Here is a 25,031-nt window from a genome sequence, read left to right as displayed (position 1 = left end):
TAACCTGCTTCTGTGCTGTGACTCAGTTTCCATAGTCCTTTTAGCCTGAGTTTCTTTACCCACGGACAGCCCTTGGTGATCAGTTGACTTTCACATTTTGTAAATCAAGTATTTGAGCCTCTCACAGAGCAGCTGATAAATTCTCCATGACCTCCTTGGGAATAACAATCTTGCAGCTCAGAAAAAAAAATTTCTGAGCAAGAGAGCTCTTCTTTATTTTAGAGGCCAGAGAATCTCCAGCCCAAGGTTTCCTATTTCCCACTGCAGTGCCATCTGATTTGTGGGGGGAGGGGTTGGAGGAGGTCATGGGGCTTGTACCCAAGGCCTGGGTACTATCCCTGAGCCCTTTCACTCAGAAGTAGCATTCTACCACTTTGAGCCACAGCTCCACTTCCAGTTTTCTGGTGGAGATACAGAGTCTCATACTTTCCTGCCCAGGCTGGCTTTGAACTACAATCCTCAGATTATAGTAGCTAGGATTACAGGCGTGAGCCACCAGTCCCTTTGGGTTTCTTCTTTGTGTTTCGTGACAGTCTTGGATGTGTGTGTGGCAACCTCCAACCCTTGATCCTCCTACCTCAGCATCCTGAATGCTAGGATTATAGGGTTTTACCCTTTAGCCGTTACTCCTTCTACAAAGAACCAGACAGGATCCTGGAGTGGCAAAAGTGGTAAAGAAAGGGGGTCTGGAAGCCTTTCCAGGACATTCCTGGCTTCCACGCAAGGTTGATCTGGATGTAGAAGGTCACAGGTTCCTTCTTGTTCCTATATACAGTAAAAATAATACTTTCCAATTTCCCCAGGAGTCAGGGGCAAGTGGGCAGAAGAGCTCTGAAAGCTCTCTCCAACAGAGACCCAAAGACCAAGGCAAGACACACACATTATTTTTCCTTCTTTTAATCTTAAGCAAAAGAGACACAGGGGTTCAAAAATAAAAATTTCTTTTTCCCCCCTCCCAAACCTGTCCCCAGCTCCCCTAGTACGACCTTCTCCCTCCCCAGGGCAAGTAGAAGGGGCACTAAACGGGAAAGAAGAGCAGGGGGTGCCAGGCTCGGGGCTGGTCTCTTTCCAAATATAAATACATGTGTCAAAACTCCTGGGAAACCCTCCCCACTCAAGCACCCTCCATTTCTGCTGGTGTCTGGGGTGGGGGAGCCAGGCACTGGCTGGCTATGGTTTACTGCACCCGCTGGGCCTGTGCCCCACCAGCCTCCTGCTGCTCATTGTAGAAGAGGTGGCACTCAGGATCCCCCCGGATGGTGGGAGCTCCCTGGATCAGCTTCCCAGTGTTGGGGTTCACACACCAGCATTCTCCACGCTGCCCATTCAGAGACATCTTGCACTGCAAAGACAGAGGAGAAGGTGAAGAGCTGCCATCGGCGTTCCTTCCTTCACTCCACCTTGGGTTCTCTGGGCAGCCAGCCCTGGCTGAACCATAGCCACAACCACTCAGCCTTGAGGGTGTGTTGGAAATCATTCTAAAAATATACCATCATTCCGAAGACCCTGAAATTCTGCATGACTAAGATGCTTCCAAGTGATGCTTCCATGCACAAAGCTGATGTTGGCACCCGAAGACTAAGAAGAGGCGGAGCTTCTACGCCCAGGGAGGTCCCACCCCGAGGGGAGCCCAGGCTATTTGGAACAGAGCCACAGTGGAAGGTGAAATCCTCCAGGCAAAATAAAGTCACTATGCTCCATCCATTGTGCAAGCCAATGTACACCCTAAGCACTGCACTTAGGTCTAATAGGTAAACTGACATGAGCCTCACAAACACCATGTGAATGAGGCACCATGATCCTCACTTTCAGGGACGACATGAAACCCGGCACTGTCAAGTAACTTGTCCCTGGCCACCAAACTAGTAAGACGTCCTCAATCTTGATACAAGGCAGAGCTGGCCGGTGACTAGAACCCACCAGCCCCAGCCTCAGGAGATAGAGAAGGTCAGGAGAAGCCTGTGTCTCAAGTCGGCTCTCAGTCCTCTGAGGATTGATTCCAGAAGAGTGGAGCAGGAACTGGGGATACCAAGGCCCAGAGCTGAGAAGCAACTCCTCCCGTCCAGGCCGGCACCCACACTCACCTGCTTGAGATTGTAGAGGCCATGCTTGTCACAGTTGGGGATATGCAGCGAGTAGAGGTGTTCCAGGGGGCCCCTGTCATCTGGAAGGCGCATGGTGGAGATGCGCTCCAAGACCTGGTCCAGTTCTTGCTGGCAAGGGGTCTGCACAGAAGGCTCGGGGTGAGAATGAAGGACACCCACAAAACAGAGGCTGGATGCAATCTCAGAACGTAGGGGGCATGACCAGGGATGACCAACCCAGTGACCTCACTGTACCCAGCTCACCCCTAAAGACAGTCTCAGGGGTGTGAACTCCCCCCAATGATGGCGAAGGCCTTCATGGCCTAAAGACTCTGCCAAAACCCAGGGCCTGGACTTCATTCATCACCTTAATCCTACCGGGCCAAGTCCTAGGTTGTAAAGCTGAGTTAGGAAGGCAAGCAGGGAGCCCAGTGCCACAAGCACCTCACAACAAGGGGGGAGTCACTTCACCTCCATCTCTAGGGTCTTTTTTATTGCTTGTCTGCCAAAGCCAAATAGAAATGTGAAGGGTTTTTTTGTTTTGTTTTGTATTGTGTTTTTGTTTTTGCTGATCCTGGGGTTTGACCTCTGGGCCTGGACACTCTCCATTCCTAAGGCTTTGGTATTCAAGGCTCCCCCTCTAACACTGCAGTCACAGCTCCACTTCTGCCTTTTTGGTGATTAGTCGTAGAAAAGAGTCTCAGAATTTTCTGCTTGGGCTGGCTCTGACCCGAGATCCTCAGATCTTAGCCGCCTGTGTAGTGTAGTGAGCCACCACGCCTGGCAAAGTGAAAGCAACCACGTGCAGCCATTTCACAGCCAGAAGCATGGAGTGGTCCAAAGGTAACTGGTGTCCTTAGTGGAAGCGTGGGGGAAGACATGTTCTTTGCCCTACAGAGCGTGAGTCAGAGTGGAATGCCTCCCTGAGCCCACCCCGATTTGTGAGACTCCCATTCTGCCTCCTCCTCCTCCTCCTCCTCCTCAGTGGACAGGGTAGACCCCCACTGACCCTGGCAGGCGGGGGCCGCAGCTTCTTGGGCTCCTCCAGGCCAAGGTGGTGTTTTCCACCTTTACCCATCTGGCGATGCTGCTCAGAAACCTTCTCCCGGAACACGGCCAGCTCCTTCATGCCCGACTTGAGTGGCTTCCGGCCAGCATTTCCCCCACCTCCCAGCATGTTCATGGTCCCATCCACATGATTCTCCCCCAGGCCTCCCTCGGAGTGGTCATCACCGTTGTCTGCAGAGAGAAGAAAAGAAGCACTCCAGGTAAATGATGAGTCTCGGGATAACTCGTAGCTGGGTCTTGCTGGTGCCATCCCCCAACATTTCCCAGTGGAGGAATTGGGGATGACAAAGCCCAATTTCCTCGATTAGGATCTCAAACCTGCTTAGGGAGGGATTCAAGATTTGAACTCAGGCCCTGTGACTCCAGAGAAATGACTGAGGTTCCACTCTGTCCTGCCCCTCCCTACCAGCATAGGGCAAAATGAAGGCCTTCTGGGGCTTTCATACAAAATGGGAGTTGGTTCAGTACTTCCAAGGTTCTAACGGCAAGTCTAACTCCATCATTCGTGGTCTGAACAGTGAAGATTAGGTGCCACAAAGATCAATGAACCAAAGCATGGCTGTCAATGGAGTACCAGGTGGGAGAGACATCAGACGACAGGACCAGTCCCTCTCACTTGCCAACTTATCATTGCCAGGATATTCCCAGAGTGCTTTGCTTGAGCATCAGCCTATTGATGGTTTCCAAGTCTATCTGTGCAATGTACCCCTAAACCCAAGAACAGTGAAACTTCCTTTAGAAGTTTCAGCTTTACCCAGGGCTAGAAGCTTTATCAAGATACCTGTCCACAGAGTATCCATTCAGTCTCTTTAGGTTTTTTTTTTAATTGTTGTTATTCTTTTCTTTTTTTGCCAGTCCTGGGCTTGAGCTCAGGGCCTGAGCCCTGTCCTTGGACTTTCTCAAGGCTAGAGCTCTACCACTTGAGCCTCAGCACCACTTCTGGCTTTTTTTCTATATATGTGGTACCGAGGAATCGAACCCGGGTCTTCATGCATGCTAGGCAAGCACTTTAACCACTAGGCCAAACTCCCGGCCCCTGCTGTTATTTTTTTTAAGTGGATGTATAAAAGAGTTGCCATTCAACAAAGCACGTTATTGATCAGTGTTATCCCTTTCAATGTTCTCACCCATCCCTCCCAACCTACTCTTCAGACTTTCTAAAACCTGTCATGGGCACAACCCAGGTGAAGAGGACCTTGATCTCAGCTCCGAGCTACCACAGCCTCATTGTACCATAGCACATCCATCTAGGCTTCCACACAGCCCCAGTCCCTGTAGAGACACACACGGGAACAGCAGAGCCCCAGATGTGCTGATCCTGAGATCTGCAGCATTGGTATTTTTCAACATATCTAGCGTGTATGTTCTCTTCAAAATCTTATAGTCTCAATCACAAAATAGAAGTGCTACTTAAAATATGGCTATAGGAGGGTTTGAGGCCAGGTACTTATACACGATGGACCCTGGAGAATTCTGGAAGTGACAGGGCTCTGATGGACCTCTTCCTAGCTGTGCTGAGTGGTGAAAAGAGCGAACACTGCTGTTGACTGTGTGGTGTTTAGCTCAAGTACAGCACTGGGAACTAGCCCATAGACCATAGCCCATAGCCCATAGCCCATACCATAGAGTATCCCAAAGCCCCTCACACCTGCTAGGATTCAATAGAAGCTCTTTTCCTTTCCCTTCCTTTCCCACTGGGCCCAAGTCACTGGCTATAGCAGCAGCCACAATAGCCTCACTGGTTAAGGTGGGGTTTACTCTGGGTTAAATCTCAGCTCTGCCACTTGATCAGCTATGTTTCCCAGCATACAGCCTTTGTTTTTCTAATGATACATCCCTGAATAACAGCAGTTCTTTCCTCATAGAGCTGTAGAGAATGTGTTGCAGGCAAAACAATTCAAATATAACTTGCAGCTGGATGCCACCGGTTCACACCTATAATCTACAGGGGAAGCAGAGATCTGGAGGATCTCAGTTTGAGGCCAGCCAGGTTAAAGAAATTCACTAGACTCTTTCTCTAAAATAACCAGCAAAAACAAGCAAACAGAACTAGAGGCATAGCTTACAGTAGTAGAGTGCCACAAAGCAAGTACAAGTACAAGACCCAAAGTTCAAACCCAAGAATGCTAATTACACACACACACACACACACACACACACACACACACACGAACAATGACAATGACAATAACAATGTCCACTACCTTGTGATATGGAACATGACTAAGAACCAGGAAACAGAGGCAAACAAGACTGGATATCATAAATAGCTGTGTCCATATCAACCCATTTTAATTTCTTGGCATTTTTCTACACAAGAACTATCTCATGAAGAATCTCTGTGGTTCACACCAACTGCTTGAGTAAGTCTGGAATACCCTATCAACCAAGTCAGATTAAATCTCATTACAGCTGCCCCAGCACCACACACAGCAGGGAAGGGCTAAGGATTGAGTCGTCTCAGGCAGGGGAGGAATCCTGTTCTACCAGGGTTTAATCAGACCCAGGACCCAGCTCTACCCCATCTGCCCTTTGAGATAGACAGTACCCATTTCCTCAGTACCACCAGGTCCCAATGCAGTTATTACCCTCTGGGGCTCCAACATGAAGCCGGGCCTAACCATAAAGAAAACTATCCCCGCCTTTTTTAGATGGACATAGGGATGCAGAACAGAGAAGGCTCGGGAAAATCAGAGATGATCGGAACCTGGAAAACAAACAGAAAGTGCTCCCAAGCAGAGAACTCTCCTTGAAGCTAACCTTTGAGGCACCATGAAGCTGCTGGCACAATGCGAGGTACTGATCTCCACTCCCACCCCACACCCACTTCACATCCAGCTTCTGTGCATCTTGGGTGCACAGATTTGCTGCAGACACTGCAGGAGAGGAAGAAAGAGGTGACTAGAAAAGTCCCCAACTGCATCACACCTTTGCAACCACTCAGGATCAAAGGGAGAAATGCAAAATTCGAACATACAGTTGACCTTATCCTCCTTTGTATAGGAGGAGAATCTGCTATCACCTACCACAGAGCCTGCCCAGCTAGCTTCCAGCCAACAGAGGAGGGAAGATTTCTGAAGACCTTCATAGCACTTCCAGGCTAGAAGCCCTGTTCTGATCACATGGCAATTTAGGTTTAACAACACCTGCCTGTAATGTCAGCACTCAGGAGGCCTAGACTAGACAATCTCAAGTTCAAGACCAGCCTGGGTTGGTTACACAGCAAGTTTTAGACAAGCTGAGGGCTGCATAACAAGACCTGTCTCCCATGTCTCTGGGGGTCAGAACTGGGCGGAATAGAAGTGGTTTCCTGTCCTGATGGCCTCAACCTCACTAAGGTAAAGGTTAGTTTGTCCACCCTCACAGAGGTCACCTGGATTCAAGGATGTTTTATTGCATTCCTTTATTGATCTCATCATTGCAGCAAACATGGCAATAAGATGAGGAAATCTTGGGCCTGGATTGCTGACATGGGCTCTTTTTAGAGGCAGGACTACATCCATTCCTTTCTCTAGAACACACTTCTACACCCAAGTCCCATGACCGGCACTCAACACAACCTGAAGTCAGTGCAATGTTGTCTGAGAATGGAAAGGGCAGTGGGCCGAGTAAAGTCTGGATACCCTGTTACTATTCCAAAGATATTCAAGAGTTCAAGTCTACTATGAGTAAATCCTAGCTTTGTGGTTTTGAACAGTTACTGAAGTTCTCTCTCTGTCTCACCCGTAAGAAATGAAGTAATGGCGCCCAACTGGAGTAAGCTTCAGGGAATGCCTGCGATTGTAAGCACCTCTGAGGTACTTCCTTTTTCTCCCCATCAACCCTCGACCTCCACTGGATAAGCATCATCCTGACCAAGTCCCTCCACCTCCATACATTTTCTTACAGGTTACAAGAACAATCCACAGGAAACATTCCAGATGTGGAATTCCAACTAGAGATGAAATTTTCCCCTGAGAACAAAAAAAAAATGCCAACTTGCATTCTTTTCCATTTAAGGGTTAGATCTAGAATAATATTTATTAAGCAATCACTTATAAATGCAGATTAGCAGGCTACAGTGCAGAAGTGACTAAGAAATAGTTCTTAAGCCAAGTACCAATGGCTCACACCTGTATTCCTAGCTACTCAGGAAGCTGAGAGCTGAGGATCGAGGATTGAAGTCAGCGCAGGCAGCAAAGTCATGACATTCTTTTGGTGGGTGTATGTGGCGGGGGATATGGGGGTCATGAGGCTTGAACTCTGGGCCTGGGTGCAGTCCCTGAGCTCTTCAGCTCAAGGCTACTGCCCTGCCCACTGAACTACAGCACCACTTCCGGTTTGCTAGTGGTTAATTGGAGATAAGTCTCTTGTTTTTTTAGTGCCCGGGCTGGTTTTGAACCTGGATCCTCAGATCTCAGCCTCCTGAATAGCTAGGATTACAGGCGTGAGCCACCTCGCCTAGCTTTCATGAGATTCTTATCTCCAACTAATGAACAGAAAACCAGAAGTTGTACTGTGGCTCAAAGTGGTAGAGTACTAGTGTTGAGTGGAAAAAGCTCAGGGACAGTGCCCAGGTCCTGAGTTCAAGACCCACAATGAACCACCACCAACAACCAAAAAGAAACAGTTCTTAGCAACCCAAGAGAAAGAGTTGTTAAAATCTCCTTCCTTGGGACTGGTAAGCTTAGCACTTCTCCCCTATGCAGCAATACTGAGGCAGGGACTTTCACAACCACATACAGAAGGCAAAACTTTTCCAAAGAGCACTGAGAAAGAAACAAGCTGATCTCAGTAGCCAAGAATGGAAAGCTCCCATTCCTGCCTTAGTTATATTGTCCCATCATTCTGTCATAGGCACCTAGAAAGGAGAGAGGCAACTGGAATGACAGGAAATGGAGGATGGTGACACTTTAGGGATGGCAAACCTGAGGCCCAGGAAAAGTGCCATCTGGGTTTGCAGAAAACACACACCTTCCCTACCATCTCTAGAGATGCTTCTCAACACCTCTCCCAACCCCCACACTGTGCTACGACCCATCTGCACCAACCTAGCCAAAGAGACCAAGTAGAGGCTGGAGCCCAGGAGAGAGCTTGTGCCCACTTCTATGCATTCCTCCTCTCCCCACCCCCCACCCCCGCCAACACAAGCTGTTCAATTGTAGCATTACCAATTACCCATCTTCCTTGATGAATCAACGTATTTGTGTCTCTGCAGGAAACTAAAACAAGAGTTTTATTCTTTGCTACTGTTTTTCTTTTCTTTTGTATTATTTATCTGTCTTTGGGAGGATGGGGGTGGGCACAGAAATGGTGAGACCAAGAGTGAACAAATGCAGCAGTAAACTCACTATACTTACTAAACACTATGTGGAAAATGAACTATACAACTTGTGGGTGGGGATGGGAGGGAAAAACTGGGAAAGAGTAAGGGAAGGGGTGACACTGTCCGAAAAGAAATCTACTCATTACCTGACTGGTATAACTGTAAGCCCTCTGTACATGACCTTGACAATAACAATTAAAAAAAAAACTTAAATAGATTTGTGTTCCATAGAGACTTACTCTCTTCTAGCACCATATTCTTGACCTCAATGCCCCATTAGGAAGTTTGTGATTCCTGACCTGTGAGAAATTCTAAAAACACTCTTAGGAAAATAGGTCCCAGGAATCCAAAAGCAACCCCTAGTTAGGAATGGGTGACTCTGGTATTTATCCAGCTCTAGTGAAAACAGGAGAGCTTTCCCCCATATTTCCATGCCTCTTCCTAAATGTTTATCACGTCACCCTTCCTTCCATTTATTCCAAAGAAACCCTAACCATCTTCCAGCCTTCTCCCCATCTATCATGCTTATCTTTAAAAATCTAAGAACTGGCCACCACAGCCTCCAGTAGCCTCACACCTCCTCCCACAGGTACTAAGGATTCCAGGTTTTTCAAGAACTGCTCCAGTATTACACCAGAGGAAGGAATGCAGGCTGCTTTCCTGATTCTTCTGTGGCTGGGCTCATAACTCCCAGGGCACCTCCCTTGTGAATTTCTCCTCAAATGCACTTGACCTTTACCTATGCCAGGCAAAAGAATACCAACCACCGTCTCCTCCCCCTCCCTCCTCCAATGAACAACTTCCTTATCAATATCCATAGCAGTGGCTAGCTAATTCATTAACAAATTTGTCATTTACCGTTCAACTGTGATGGTGACTAAATCCTTCCATTTTTTTTTCTGGACTCAATATCTGGGAAACAGGAACAATCCTACTAAATGATGGCTACTATTTATTAACATCATTCCAATTTTCACTGGGGGCAAAATTAAGCTTTAGAAGAAACAATTGATGTCTTCTTCCCCTCCCCTCTAAAATTTTATTTCATTTATGAAGGTTTTTATTAGCATGTATTAGTGGTACAAAAAAGATTTCGTTGCAATATTTTCATAGCTGTGTATAATATACTCCATCAACCTTACCCCCTCTGTCACTCTTCTATCCTCTTCTTAAAATATTTCAATAGCTTTTCTTGTTCTGTGATCATATATGCCAATATATATCTACCTTCCCTCATTATAAATGCTGTTTTTCTTGAATGGGTAAATGAAAGATTATCTGCTAGAGAGGAAGAAGGGTAAGTGATACTTTACCTGCTGCTAAATGATTTAATACAATAAAATCACCCAGACAATAAAATACAATTCATTTTTAATAATAAAATATAGAAAATAAAACAAAAGTTTTATTCACAAAAAAACAGTTATAAGATAGTTCTTCAAAACTGTCTCTCTTTGGATATTTCTTCTAAAGTTTGATTTTTCTTGTTTTGTGTTTTCAATTTTGCAGTGCTGGTAATCAAACCCAGGACCTTGCACAAGCTCAGGAAGTGCTCTACCATGGAACACTATATACTCTCAGCCCTGTCTTTAAATTTTTTTTGTTTTATTCATTTTACTCATTTATTTACCCTTTGAAGGGGTCCTTGCATCAGGTGGGAGTTTGGAACAGATGATTTGACTTTGTTTTGTTCTTGTTGCTCAGAGGCAATCCTCTGAGCACATAAGAAACACCCACCCTACCGCTGAGCCACATCCCTGGTCTTATAAACTGTGTGTTCCTAAATAAGTTCTCTGCCATTTGATGCAAGTCCTTGGGCAAGACTGGGTGTGCAGAGGAGGAGGGATGAATGGATGGATGGATGGACGGACCAGACAGACAGACAGACAGACAGAATAGGGGGCAGTGGTTCCTAAGTGCTCTGCATGCAAGGGTAAACACACATAGGAAACAGGTTTCTTTGGAGAGAATTTGAAGACAGTCCTTTTGGATGGCTGACATAGCCACCAAATTCCCTCAAAGTATCTACACCGTTCCATAATGGAACCCATGAACTGGCTGTATAGTCCATGCTGGAGGGAAGGAGGGAGAGAGGAAGAAAGGGAGGGAAGGAGGGAAGGAGGAAGGGAAGCAGGGAAGGAAGAAGGCAGAAATTAGAAAGGAGATCCTGTTTGTCTTCTTTTTTCAAGCTAAAGTTTAAGTCTAGGACCTTAATCTCTCTGGGTGAATAACATGGCCAGTGTTTTCCCCCTACATTTTTTCATTCTCCCCCACCAAGGTTAGAGACAACACATAGGCAGCAAGACAGACAACAAAGGCCCCTGGAAATGGAATCCTGCATAACACATAAGGGTGTCTGTCATCGGCCTGTAGGCTGGCCTGCATCATACATTTCAGCTCAATAAACAATCTTTCCAATGGATAGATTCCTGACCTCTTGATGACATTACAGAGCCATTCCAAATTCCAAATCCTGAAGCCCTGCTCCCCTCAAAGGAACAGCCCTGGGAAGCCTGCCCTGTCTCAAATGCCACCACGCCTCTCCTATGCCACCACATTCTGGAAAACTTGCCCTCAGCCAGCAGACCAGGGGTTCCACAGTCGATGGCTCTCTCCTCTCTCAAGTCCCTTGTGGAAATAAAAAACAAACCCTGTCATTTCGTATGTGTTACAGATCCACAAGATCCCACTTACCTGGTGGCCATCTTGCAGCTCCCACAAGCCCAAAGCCAACTGATAGCTAAAGATCTCAGTAAACTATCAAGTGGAAAGTTGGGCAGGCATGCAGTGATGCCACCCTGGCACGTGTGAGAACGAGGAGGGAGCATGGAAGGAGGGCAGAGTACTCAACCCACTGGCCAAGAAATGTCCCCTATACCTGGAATCTGGGTGTATTGCCTTGCAACACTGCTGGCTTGAAAGCCAGTGGAACCAAAGTCCAACCCATGCTTTCTGTAGCTTTCTTTAACATTTCCAAGAAGCTAGCGATGTCAGCACAGGGAAAGGCTAGGATGATCCTCAATGTGTTTATCTGTAAGTTGGGGCAGTTTAGACTAGATCCATGGCTCCCGCACACCAGACAGCATCTGGACAGCATGCTGGAGATTCCGAGAGAGCAAGCCTAGGATAAGGACCATGGAATATCTACTTGGAACAGGACTCTCCACGCTGACATTTCTAGGGCCCCATTGCTTTTGTGATTCTCTGTCTCCTGCCTGGCTGTCCTGAAGAAAGTGGAGATTCAGCCTCTTTCTCCTGGTTGGTTTTTGGGTTTATAAGGGGCCCATGTGCAAGCATGCCTGAACACACGCAGAGGGAGCCATTCTTGGCCCGGCATCATGGAGATTTCTAGAGCCTGCACCTCATCTCAGGCTCCCCCTGAGTGAGGAGAAACAGCCTAGCCTCTCTGGAGCCTCCCTGCCTGCACGTGCTCTAAAGAGCCTGCTTTATACACACCAGGGTCATTCCTGGAATCGTGAAGACCTGGGGAGGGTCAGGGCTGAGGCAGACAGTTGGAGAAAACAAAAACATGCTCAAATTCAGCTCAGGGCCTCTGGGGCTCTGGGAGTCAAGCTGTCCTTGAAGAATCAGAGAAACAGATATCAAGATGGCAAACAGCACTCTCCGCTTTCACGCCAGCTCGGTGTATCCTGAACATTTTCCCCTCCAACTCAAGCCATCCGGGAACCTGGTAAGTGAACCTCGTTGCTGAAGGCCCAATGTGAGCTTAGACCAGTGTATGCTAACAGAGAGCATCCACCTGACCTTAAATTCTACTTGTGTCCACAAAGACACTGTGCACACACAAAACTGTTCATCACAGCATACTTTGTGGTTGTAAACTGTCAGCAACTTGACCTGAAAGTATTAATACGAGAACAGATAAATACAATCAGTAGGATGAGTGACACAGCAGTTAGGAAGACAAGCTTCTCCCCGTGTCTCATACCATGAGTAGATCTCAAAAACCTAACAGTGACAGGGAAAATGAAGCTTTCTATATATTTTTCAATTGGTTTTCAGAGAAAAACTTCACCAGTAGGGGTCATCCATCATCACTAAATACATCCACTGATAATAGTCATCCATCAGACATGAACATGCAAACATATGCACATGTATGCACAAAACCCTAATACAGTCATACGGATGATCTGTCATGGACACGTATACAAATCTGTTTGGCTGAGGTAAATACTAAGTACTGCATGTTAATAGACAAAACAATCACCATTTGAAGGTCTATGTGGTAGACTGGTATTATGTTGTTTGTACATTTGCGCAGCTTTTATTTTTTCTTTTTTAAAAAAGTCACCTCTCAGCCAGGCAGCAGTGGCCCATGACTAAGAGCTGGGGGCATAGCGCCACTGGTTGGAAGAGCATGTTAAGCCTCTTAAGTTCACACCTCAGTACCACCAAAAAAAAAGTCGCCTCCTAAAGCTAAGGGTGTAGCAAAGTTGGTAGACCACTTGTTTAGAATTCATGAGTCCCTGAGTTCAGCACGTAGCATTGAATTTCTGCCACCCACCCCAACTTTCTAGTCAAATGAAGGGTAATAAGTAAACTTGGAGTGACCCTGGAACTCTACTGGCTGGAAGAGTGGAAGACAGCCTAGAACACCTCTTCAGTACCACTAACAGACATCAACCTTACTTTCTTTGGCTAACACAGTGTTATTGGGGTGCCTGCCCACCAAACATTCCTGCCAAGGGCCCCTCATCACATCTCCACTGATACAGAGGGAGAACTGGGAAATGAGCGATGCCCTGGGAGAGGCAACTGACTGATGAAGGAATGAAGGCAGCTCAGGCCAGAGAATGGAAAGTGAGGGTGCAAATTCATCCTGCTGGAAGGGGATCAGGAGAGCAGCAGGTACAGAGTGGTGGGTGTGCCTACAGGCCAGTGATACCCAACCCAAGAGAAAGGAGACAGCTGTTGTCTCCTCAAGGACCAGAGAAGAAACAACTTCACATAAAAAGGGCATCAACACAAGTGTCATGAGAAAGAATAAGTGACAAATGACAGACAGGAAAGTTACTGTGCCCCTGGCACAGTATAAGGAAGACCATCTAAAGTGGACAGGAGGTGAACAACGCGGCCAACTTTCCAAAGGCCCCTTGATCTAGAGATGAAAGACGTCCTTGGGGGGAAAACAACAATAACTCAACTCCACTTCCTTCTCATACTTTAGCCTGAACCCATAAGCAGAAAGCCATGGGTCTGTGGCTTTTCTTACTTCTCTGAGGGACAGAACATATGAGCTTGGTCTGAGCCTCTATAGTGTCTTAATGGTTTTACCTAACCTGTGCAAAGGAGAATAGGAAGGAGACATTGTGTGTACTCAATTTGTTTGTTTTTTCATGAGCTTTTTTATACAACTGAAGGAACAGATACCTATCAATTCCTGTATTTGTGCCCTTATTCATTATACAAAAAGACTTTTTGTTTTTTTAATAACCACATCTTCCCAGAGGGAAAGTCATAAGAGTAAAACAGAAGGGATGAATTTGACCAAAGTTGTATGTGCATCTCACAATAAATTCTCTTTTGTATAATTAATTTATGCTAATAAAAAAAAAGAGGAGAGGGTGCCAGGCACTGATGGCTTACAACTGTAATCCTAGCTACTCAAGAAGCTGAGATTTAAGGATCAAGGTTCAAAGCCAGCCCACGAACAAAAATCCATGAGACTCTTATCTCCAACTAGCCACCAGAAAACCAGAAGTGGCACTGTGGCTCAAGTGGTAGAACACTAGCCTTGAACTGAAGAGCTCAGGGACAGTGCCCAGGCCCAGAGTTCAAGACCCATGACTGACGACAACAACAACAACAACAACAACAAGTAGAAAGGGTGATGAAGATCTTGCTACAGTCTTGGTCAAAAGGTTCAGATCAGCCAGGGGTGGTGGCTCACTCCTGTAATCCTAGCTACTCAGGAGGCTGAGATCTGAGGATCAAGGTTCAAAGCCAGCTTGGGCACAAAGGACCTGAGATTCTTATCTCCAATTAACCTCTAGAAAACAGGAAATGGGGCTTGGCTCAAGGGTAGGGCAGTGGCCTTAAGCTGGAGAGTTCAAGGACAGCACCCAGGCCAAGTTGAAGCCCCATGACCCACCAAAAAAAAAAAAAAAAAAAAAGGTTCAGATCTAGACTGGGAATGTGGCTTAGCAGTACTTGCCTAGCATTCATGAAGGCCTGGGTTCACTTTCTCAGTACAACATACACACATACACAGAAAAGGCTGGAAGTGGTACTGTGGGTCATATGGAGTACTAGCCTTGAGCAAAAAAGAGGCTCAAGGACCGTGCCCAGGTTCTGACTGGCCAAAAAAAAAAAAAAAAAAAAAAAGGTTCAGACCCGCTTATTTGCATTAAATGCAGATATAATTCTTCTTGCCCCTTCTAGTATTAAAAGCATGCATTGTAGATGGTATTAAGAAATTTTCAGCCTGGCACTGGTAATTCACGCCTATAATCCTAGCAATTCTGGAAGCTGAGATCTAAAGACTGCAGTTCAAAACCAGCCTGGGCAGAAAAGTCCCCATGAGACTCTTACCTCCAATTAACCATTCAAAAACTGGAAGTGGTGCTATGGCTCCAGTGGTAGAGTGCTAGCCTTGAGCAAAAGAGCTCAGGGACAGTGCCCAGGTCCTGAATTCAAGCCCTATGACTGACCAAAGGGGGGGGGGCAGAAGGGAGAGAGAGACATAGAGTTCTTCATATAAATAGTACGCTGGCTTGCACACCATAGGCACATAATGTCTCAGTGTTTAAACGTAAGAAAAGCTGACTATGATGGGTCGGGAGTTTGGCCTAGTGGTTAAAGTGCTTGCCTAGCATGCATGAAGACCCGGGTTCGATTCCTTGATACCACATTCATAGAAAAAAAAGCCGGAAGTGGTGCTGAGGCTCAAGTGGCAGAGCTCTAGCCTTGAGAAAGTCCAAGGACAGTGCTCAGGCCCTGAGCTCAAGCCCAGGACTGGCAAAAAAAAAAAAAAAAAAGAAAAGCTGACTATGCTAAGAGCTTCCCACTTAGATCTTTGCATTGATTCTTTCTCACATTTTCTCTGGCCTCTCCTTTACCACGTAGGCCCATCGCGATAAGACTGGTTATGGGTAATGAAGGCTGTGAAGAGACAGTAGCACATGGAAGGGAGGAAGGTCTCTTGCCTCTTCCAGGACCAGTATTCACACCAGCATCCTCACAACACAGCTGCCAGCCTCTCTCCCACCACCTTCCCTTCTGCCAGCCTCTTCTCAGTTCCCATCACACTGCCCCCAGTACCCCATCCAGCCTGACACACTGAACCCACGGGATGCAAAAGGAAATTTAAAACCTGCAAAGATGTCGAGGATTGCCAGCCACACTCTCAAACCAGCACAAGAAGTGTCTTGAATATAAATAAGTGTCTTTAAATAGGTCACCATGCTTTTCTCTTTCTTCAAGAAAAAGTTCACTGATTGTGTCTCACCTAATACTGCACACATCCGTCACCTTCTCTGGCTATGTTCTTCTGGTTCAAAAAGCAGCAAACCAACCACAGTCAAGTAGCAGAGACTTGAGCTGAAATCCGTACTTCTGGGCTATGACTCCCCACTGAACCCCTCAACCACCGATAGATGTGCACACTCCAGATTTATACAAGCTTTCTAATGCAAAGGGCAGCTTATCTAAATAGCGACTCCCCTAGCAGGATTCTTAAATGAGCAATCAGAACACATAGGAACAAAACATTTGCCTTCCTCCTGGCTTCTGTGTTGACACAGAGAAGACAAAGAGGTCAGAATGTGTATAGTATCATTTGGTTATCTGAGTTTCTAAGCCACATGACTTGTTTGTGGAACTTTTATTGTCAAGCAATCATATGAGGTTGATAAATTCTTATCCCATTTTACACTTGATAACAAAGAACCACATGGATTGGAAGGGCAGCTATACAAAGTCAGTAGCCAGCGACAGAATCAAAACTAAAACCAGGTTGTTTGACTTCATAGTTCTTAACCCACTGGAAGAATATCTGGTCACCAGTATCATCTAACCTTTAGGGCAGGAAACTCATTTTTGTTTTGCCAAAGGTCATTGAGATATTTATAACATCATGTCAAGATCACAGAAAATTAGCAAAACTGATAGATGGTCTCAGGCAGCCAACAAAAAAGCACGTATGTCTGCCTAACATATGCCAAAAGATTTTAAGGCCTTTTACAGCCTATCTAGGTAGAACATTACCCACTCCTGAAAGTTTCATTCCTGTTTTCCATCTCCCAAGGGAAGGAAGCCAATCACATGCCAACTAATCCCACCCAATCCCCAAAATCTGTATGACCCAGTAAAACCTGCCCACCCATCCCTTTATTCTACCTGGCACACCTTCCTCCACTGTTGCTATGGAAACCACCTGTTGAGAGGTCATCCAACAAGCCACAGGGGCTGGCTAGGTGCGGGGTACAGGGGAGCTGCCCTTCTCATTTTTCTTGGCCTCCAACACTTTAGAAAGCAAGTTCACCATGCAGCAGCAACTTGGCATCTGCTCCAGAAGTAAAGACATGAGCCTAAAAGAAAAGTTCCTGGAGAGCTGCAGAAAGGAATATTTTTGAGAAGGTATGCTTTAATGACTGCCTCCTGGGGAAAAGGAGCTTTTCTCTATAAATCACTGCTTTTGTGCTTGTGTAAGTCTCATGGAATGGAGCATTGGAAGGAGAGCCCAGAGACCTGGGCTTGCCTTGGCACTTGCACTTGAACCTAAATGCAATAGCCTTGATTTCTTCATCTGACAACTATGAAGAATCTAAAATAGGACGAAAGGAAAAAGCACAACAACAGCAGGGAGCTCTTTAACAGAAGGAAGAGACACCTGGAACATATTCATATTAGTTGTTACTGTTTTATCATTTACTCTTATAGGGTTTCTTACTGCCAAGGACCATGCACCCCCACAATCAACCTCACATCCTTGGAGATAGGAACCCCCCCCCCATTTTCTCAACTTATCTGGATGAACACATGCATCGGGCTTCTCTTGCAACCACCCTCCCTCACTCTCAACTTGCCAAGACCTTCAGGCGCTCAGTCCTCCCTCCTCGACTTCCTGGCTCTGCTCAGTTCCTTGAATGAACACAGAGCTGACACACCTACAGCCGTCCACTAATTAGAAACCTCCCCAGGCTTCACTCCTAGCCAACTTCACCAGGGCCTGTGGGCCAATTCCTCTGACCGGCAGCTGGAGGTCTGCCAGCCCTTGCCCCCTTCTCCAGTCTTCACTCCCAACAGCCAGGAAGGGATGTGAGGCGGGCAGCCAGAAGGACTCCAAAACGTCCAAGTGGCCCCTGCCCCCTAAAAAAATTATAAGGGAAAGGGAAAAAAATCCCTCACTGTAGCTGACTATATTTCTAGGGGTACAACTTTCTAAGCACAGCCTTCTCCAATATTTGACTGACACCCAGGCTGAGCCAGCCCAGATCTTCCCTAACTCTGTTAAGGAAAGCCAGGCAGGCCAAGCAGCCACAGATGAGAAAGAGCACGAGAGATGGCCTACACTTGAGGCAAAAAAAAAAAAAAATCCTTCTACATCATACATGTTCTGCTAATGATGGAGTGAGTTCATCCAGTCAATCTGAAAACCTGCACGTCTCCCTGGGCCTACTGGGGGCCCATCCATAAAGAGATCTTTCCTCTTCCTTCATCATGGAGGCTCCAGAATATAAGGGTTCTACCTGCCCCAAATTCCTAGTGGCACATGCAATGTGCAATGAGACACATGCTGTGTCTCTACTATTCTGGATTTCATCCTAAGTGTATGCTAACCTCAAAGACAACATCTACTTTCCCTGCTCTCCTGAGACTCACCACCACCAGATGCCAAAAACCAGTCATAGTTATTGTCATCTTGGTCATCGTCATCATTGTATATTCTCACAGGAGGCCCCAGTACCCAGAAGTGTGGTTTCTTCCTCATTCTGGTAGAGAGGGAGATCATGTGACTCATTACCAAGGGCAAATGTTGAGCTTTTTATCTAGTAGTTCCTTGGACACATATAGTCACAGTGTGAGACCCAGTAGAGTTGAAACCATCCATTTCTGATTTACAAATACGAGGCAGAATAAAATGAACATCTTGCATCCATTGACTAGAATTAGCCTGCCTGACTTGTCTAGTTTGGCCTTCATCTTAAGGACCAAGCATCAGAAAGATGGTACTACTGTGGATAATATGGCTAGGCAGCTAATGTGGATAACAACCTATCATGTGCTAGATATTTTCCACAGTAATAAGTGGCCCAACACACACACCAACAAGTGGGTAAAATCATTCCTACTTCACTAAGCTGGCCCTGTTCAACAAACAAGTTTTGACACAGGCTGCATCAGAACCAGGTTAATCTGACAGCAAAAGCCAGACTGGTTCCACTGTAAGCTGCTGTCTTCCTGCTCTTTGTTCTGTCCAGACACCCATGACCTATGTATTTGTCTTGTGTATCTTTCCTGTCTAACTACTGTATGCTGGCCATTTACAGTTTTAAGGCTCCTTAGTGCAAAGATTTAGGTCTCTTAAAAAGTCAAGAAAATCTGAATAACCAAAATCTGACAGTGATGTACTAGGGGCCATCTATCACCTGCTCATGGCAAGTGTCCAGGCACAGAACCTTCTGACCAATAGGTCCAAAAGCTTTCTGTTGCCAACAGCCCAATCCCTCGCTTGGCCATGGAAGCAGAAAGTTAAGAGGATGGTAGGTGACTCTCTTCTTACTTACTTAGCTATTCTAATGAGAAATAGGGGTTCAACCCCCTCCTCCCCCAGAGGAGATAAAAGACAGGAGACCAAGCAGGACAGATGCAGGATGGCTGTCTTCTGATGGCTGCCTGCCACCTTAAGAAAACTCCAGCCAGAGAAAACAAAGAGAAGCAGAGGGGCCTGGAACATCTGCCAGCCACATCCTAAGATCCCCTGGAGAAGTAAAGCATAACCCCCTCTTCTGTGCCTTCATTTTAGTAGAAACAGCATGAGAAATAACCCCAGCCTTAGAAGGAAAATGCACCGTCCTCTGCCCAGTTTCCAAGCCTGGCCGTGGCCTGTCACCCAGACTCCCCATTCAAGGACTTGAGGCTTTTTCAACATTCTTGTCACCATCCCTTAGTCATCTGTGTGGTATTTCTATGGCTGAAAGCCAATATATTTTCCATGTCACTTTTCGTGAGTCCTGTTCATGTACTTTGCATGAGATAGGTATTCCAACCGGGCCTATAGTGAGAAGAGGGGTGTGGGAGAGACACACCCCCCATACCCATAACTTATTTCCATGAGTCTCTCCACTCAAAGGAATTGTTTACCTGGATGTTTTATTTTAAAACTCAAAGCTAAGGTAGGCTAACAGTGAGAGCCGTCTGAGCATCTATCCTCCCTCTGCCTGCCAAGAAACTTAATACAGTTAGATAAGAGCAATTTTATAAGTAGATCATTGTGACCCCAGATTCTCCCATTGCTTAACTCAGAACATCCTTACCCTGATTCTGTAAGGTCTGTGTAAGTTTAGAACAGCCTTAATGCTATGTTGGATATTGTTTTTCCTCAATGCTTTCTTCCTCAAACACCTGGTCCATGGAATTTGTTCATTATTACCACACAAAGGAAACCATACAGGAATGTTTTAGAGCTTCATAGGCCGATAGGTAATACCAACCAAAAGATCGTATGTCCCACCACGGATCCCATCCATACCTACCCTGGGCTACAACAGCCAGGGGCCAGACAGGATACAGACACACACTATGTTAATGCCTTTCTGATCACCTGGATGACCCTGCCCCTGCCTCAAAGGCCTAGAGCCACTCACTGCTTAGTCTCTTAACCAAGAAACTCCACTTGCTCCCCAGCAGGTCCCCTGCGAAGCAGTGCTTAGCTCCCACCTCCTCCTCTGGCTGCCCAGTGATCCAGGCTAGCTGCTTAGCAGAGCTGGTTTCAAATTCTGTCCAGGAGCGGGAGGGGAGGCGGAAGGTAATGGTGTTAAAACAATCAGCGACAGTGGGTCCCACTCATTCGGGAGTCTGGAGTCTATTTTATGACTCTGAACTCGGTATGCAAATTTATGCAAGACGAGATGCAAAGCAGTACTGGGAGCCAGAAGTCCCCTAGCTTTCTTGCCCGCCCCACCCCCCCTTTTTTTTGAGCCCCTGTAAATCAAGACCTGCCTTTTTCCCCTTTTCCCCCAGCAATTGAAGATTCGAGAGCACCTCACTCCTCACTCACCAGTAGGCCAGCCAGCCTGTTGGCTCTGAGACTTTGAATGACTGCACATTTCTATAGTACCTTTCTATGTGCACAGGGCCAGACAGCCACTTGGGCGCCCCGCCTCTCGGCATAATCCCTAGCATTGTAACCCCCAGGGAAGGAGGGAAGGAGGGGAGATGCCAGGCCTGAATTCTGAAAGGACTATGCCCAACACAAGTCCATCCCCTCCCCAACTCCCCTACCCCAACCCCCAACTAAGGCACTCTGCCTACTCTGTTACCTTACACACCCACATACTTTTGAGATCTGGACTTTTGGCAGATCTCAGGGTCCTTTCATTTTGCTTTCAGGCCTCCCCACCCCTACCCCACCCCCAGTCTGACTTTTCAGTCTCTGTGAACCAACGAGCCCCAGCCCATCCCCTCCTCCCCCAGTTCCCCCCACAGCAGAAAGGCCACCATCCACTCACTCACCCTATCCGCTGACGTACTCCCCATCCCCCCCCCAGCCCTGCATCCGTGCCACCCCCAGGAAGCCAGCAGCACAACCCCAGAGTCCTGGGAACAAAGACAAAAGAGCTAGCGGCAAGGCCGGAACTGCTGGGGTTTGCTGCCTCGAAATAAGAGGGTATGTTTAAAATTCTCAAAAGCAACCTGCTCAGAGAGGAATGCCGGCTATGGGGGGAGGGGTGTTCCAAGGAGATGAGCGATGGACAAGGCTCACTGTGAAGGTCTAGGTCGGGGGCCACCCTACCCCCAGCTCAGACCTCAACAGTCTCCAGACAGCAACCCCAGTCCCTTCCCCAGCCAAAGACCCTCTCCCACAGCCCAGAACTTCTGTCCTTTTCCCCTCTTTCTCCCAGCACCCCATAAGCCAAAGTTTTGCCCCGCAGTAGCCCCATCCCCCAGCCTTAAGGTGCTTTTGCCCCAACTCCTTCCTTACTTTTCCTATTCACTGCCTCTGATTGATATCCCCTCTTCCACACTGGAGACCCTAAAGAAAAATATGTGGGAAGACATCTTGGGCCTTAGGTAAAGCCTGAGGAGCAGCTGGGGCAAGCTGGTGGGAGTCACATAACCAGAGAGAAAATCCACAGTGGCCTTCTTCCCATGAACTCACCCCATTGTCCTCCAGCTTCCCTGACAACTCCTCCACCCCCCTTTCAGGCTGCAAGGAAAAATGGGGGAAGGGAGAGAACTTGCCACATCTGTCGCCTGCAAAGAGACCTAAGAAAGCAGGAGAGTTGGGTTTCAGGCTCAGAGTGAGCCACATGGAAGAGAGTGGGAAAACACCATACAACCAGAAGGAAGCAAACACACACCACTTTATCTGAATGGTCAAAATCCAGTCAATTCTACAGAGTCAGTGAGAAAGTTCACCCTGCTGTGGAAGATGTTTAGTTTGCCTGAGTTCTGCTCAGAAAGTACCCCAAACTACACAAAGCCTCTGGAATGGGACTGTGGGGTGCCAGAGGTGATGGAAGGGGGTGGGGGAGACAGCTGAAGAGGGGGACAGGCCCCTCTCAATGAGAGGACTTCGGCCTTTTTTTCCTTTTATTACTTTCTAAGAGAAGCCAGAGGAAAGGGTTAATCTCAAAGCTGGCCAGGAGGAAGAAGAAAGGAACAGAGGGGTTCCTCTCAGAGGAAGCCCTACCTTGCTTTGTACTCAAGGTCAAAATACGTGAGAGAAGCAGAGGATTTTAACCCTGACCCCTAATTCCATATCCAAGGAAAACAGAGCAAAGAAAAAAAAAAAAGTAGAGTGGGAGGGAGGGAAGGAGGCCACCAACTGAAGCAACAAGAACGTTTGCGCTTTCTTTTTTTTTTCATCTCCCCTCTCTCCTCAGTTAGAAACTTTGTGAGACACATAGCAGCAGCAAGGCCGTAAGACTCAGCTCTGTCTACGAGAGGAGAGAAAATAATTACAGCTTCCTCCAGACCAGGGGAGGAGGGAAGATTTATAATAATAATAAAACAAAACAAATGTCATTTAAAGAGAACTCCCTACCACCTGACTGAATCCCTCAAAGAACTTTGGGGAAGAAATGAAGGCCCCTTTCACAGTGGGCCCCCGTTTGATGAGATGGTCTCCGGGTTTCGTGGGGGAGGAGGAGAAGGGGTGTAGGGCTCACAGGAGAGCCGTGGCTTTCCCCCTCACCCGGGCTCCTCCAGTCTTCAGACCTGGGGCGCGGATGCTTGGCCCCACGGCCTGTCTGCCCCCCTCCGGGAATGTAGCTGGCGACCCATCTTAAGTTACCCAGACTCAACTATTAGGGTCTCCTCCTTGCCTCCCAAGCACCCTCGCCCAGTTTTGTTTCGATTCCATCTAATAGCGTTGCAAGAGCTGCCTTCGTTCTCGAGGCGCAGGTCACCCCATAAAGCAGCGACTGCTTTCCTCCCGCCTCCCAAGCCCAGTAGAAGGCTGGGCCCCCTCCTGGCACCCGAGCCTCCGTCCCCCACTCCCTTCCCACCCGGACTCCTCGATCGGGCTGCGCCCGCAAATAAACCTGAAGTCCCCCAGCTTCTCCCCAGTAACCCCCTGCACAGAGCAGAAGTCGGGGATGTTCCACGCGGGCAAGGTCTCGCAAGCCCATGAGTGGCCAGGGCCCTCTGGCCCAATGGGACTCCTGGCTCCTCTCCCCCCACGAGTCTGTCTTTTGGGGAGGGGTCCCGTTCTCACGAATCCCCCAGGATCGAGTCAAGGACCCCGTGTTCTTTCTCCTCTAACACAGTCCCCGAGGTCGGGCCGCGCGCTCCTACAAAACGGCCGCCCGCAGCCCTCCAAGTTTTCCCCCATCCCCAGCCGTCTCGGCCCCGCGTTACCTGCCACCTGGTCACGGCTGGGGCTGGAGTCCTGGAGCTTCTCGCAAGTGCCCACGCCGTTGACCAGCGACTGCAGGGGCAGCTCGGAGCCGGGGTTGGGGTAGCAGCGCAGCCCCTGGGCGCAGCGCGGGGTGTACACCCCGCACGTCTCGCCCTCCAGCCGGGCGCACACGGAGCAGCAGCCGCAACCCGGCTCGCGGACCAGCTCGGTGCAGGGCGCCAGGACATCGCCCGCCTCCCCGGACACCGTGAGGACTGGCGGGGGTCCGCAACCTGCCAGGCGCTCCGGGGTGCAGGGCGGACAACGGAACAGCACCTCGGCGCGCACCCCGGGGCCGCAGCCGCCCGCGCCTAGCAGCAGCAGCAGCAACAGCAACGACGGCAAGACCAGCGGCTGCGCGGGGCCGCCCAGCCCCAGTCTCGGCAGCATGTCGGCGGTGGGGAGCGCAACACACCGGCGAACGAGCGGGGCAGGTGGCACTGGCCGGCAAGCGCGGGAGCCGCCTCCTTCCCTGCTCGGGCACCCGCCGCCGGGTCCTAAAAAGCCTGCCTCTCCCCGCCCCTCGCCTTCTCCCCTCCCCCTTTCGGAGACCACCCCCTTTCTCTCCGCTCTCCTGCGCGCGGACACGTGCTTGCGCACACGCCCACCCGTCCACCCCGCCGCTCTTCCCCGTCCCGTGGGGTCCGCCGGTCCTCCCCGACCTCTCGTCTCTCCAGCCCGGGTCCGCCGACGCCCCGGAGAGTTAAGAATAACTTTCAAGCCTGGGTAGGAGAGACGTGGGAGTGAGGAAGAGCCGGGCTTTTGTCTCCCGTCTGTGGTTGAGTTTGGTTAGGACTTTGCGCGCTTTCCTTGCAGCGGGCGCCTAGCCAGCGGCTGGGGAAACACACCACACACCACACACCACAGAGCCGCGGCCTTGACCTTCAGTGGATCTCGGCGCTCCCATCCGCCCCCTCCATCCTCCGGGTACCATTCACCGCGGGACAGATTGCTTGGAACAATGACCTTGAATGAGTCCTGAGCAGGTCCTGAGCCGGCTAGCGCCAGATAGACCACCCCCCCCACACACACACCGCAAGGCCCCCTGCAAGTGGAACTCGCAAAGTGCGTTTTCTGCATGCCTGAGAAATATGCTCCTCCCAATACTCCAAAACGTGGGCCACTATCCACAGATCTGGAGGCTTTTGCTGTGGAAAATATCCCAGATTGCATTTCCACGTGTTCAAGAACCTGGGATCAGGGTCCATTAAAGCCCTCTCCAAAAGTGCAGGTGGGCAGGCAATGGTCTTCATTGTTCTGTTCTGTTTGCTCATTCATCCAGCCTGGACTGGTAGAGACCCTGACAAAGAAAGAACCTTTGTCAGAAAGATTCCATCAGCAAAGGACCCCTAAGTTCCTCCAGTCTCCAAATTCTTCCCGTGGCATACCTCTTGGCTGCATTCTTTCTAAGCAACTACTTTTATTATGTGGCCACATAACCCTGAAGGTTGTGTCTGTTTTGCCTCTAGCCATCTATTATGTTCTT

The 25,031-nt window shown here is 48.3% G+C and overlaps 1 protein-coding gene across 2 annotated transcripts; it reads right to left on the bottom strand.

Annotated features, from left to right (window-relative positions):
- Positions 1-881: 881 nt before the first annotated feature.
- Igfbp2 (insulin like growth factor binding protein 2) lies at positions 882-24,278 on the bottom strand. 2 transcript variants are annotated; one of them, XM_090354783.1, is made up of 4 exons: positions 24,208-24,278; positions 3,094-3,323; positions 2,085-2,225; positions 882-1,342 (listed from the first exon to the last, which is right to left on the bottom strand). In XM_090354783.1, the coding sequence occupies exons 2-4, from the start codon at positions 3,265-3,267 to the stop codon at positions 1,178-1,180; spliced, it is 480 nt and encodes a 159-aa protein (XP_090210909.1). In that variant the 5' UTR covers positions 3,268-3,323; positions 24,208-24,278; the 3' UTR covers positions 882-1,177. The 2 variants fall into 2 exon arrangements, with proteins under 2 accessions (XP_090210909.1, XP_090210908.1); XM_090354782.1 differs by lacking the exon at positions 24,208-24,278 and adding an exon at positions 23,506-24,010.
- Between the last annotated feature and the right edge of the window lie 753 nt (positions 24,279-25,031).

This window comes from Megascapheus bottae, chromosome 21 (assembly GCF_031878675.1).
Source record: "Megascapheus bottae isolate mThoBot1 chromosome 21, mThoBot2.hap1, whole genome shotgun sequence".
In the NCBI taxonomy this organism is placed as follows: Eukaryota; Metazoa; Chordata; class Mammalia; order Rodentia; family Geomyidae; genus Megascapheus; species Megascapheus bottae.
This window is presented reverse-complemented; position numbering and strand designations above follow the sequence as displayed.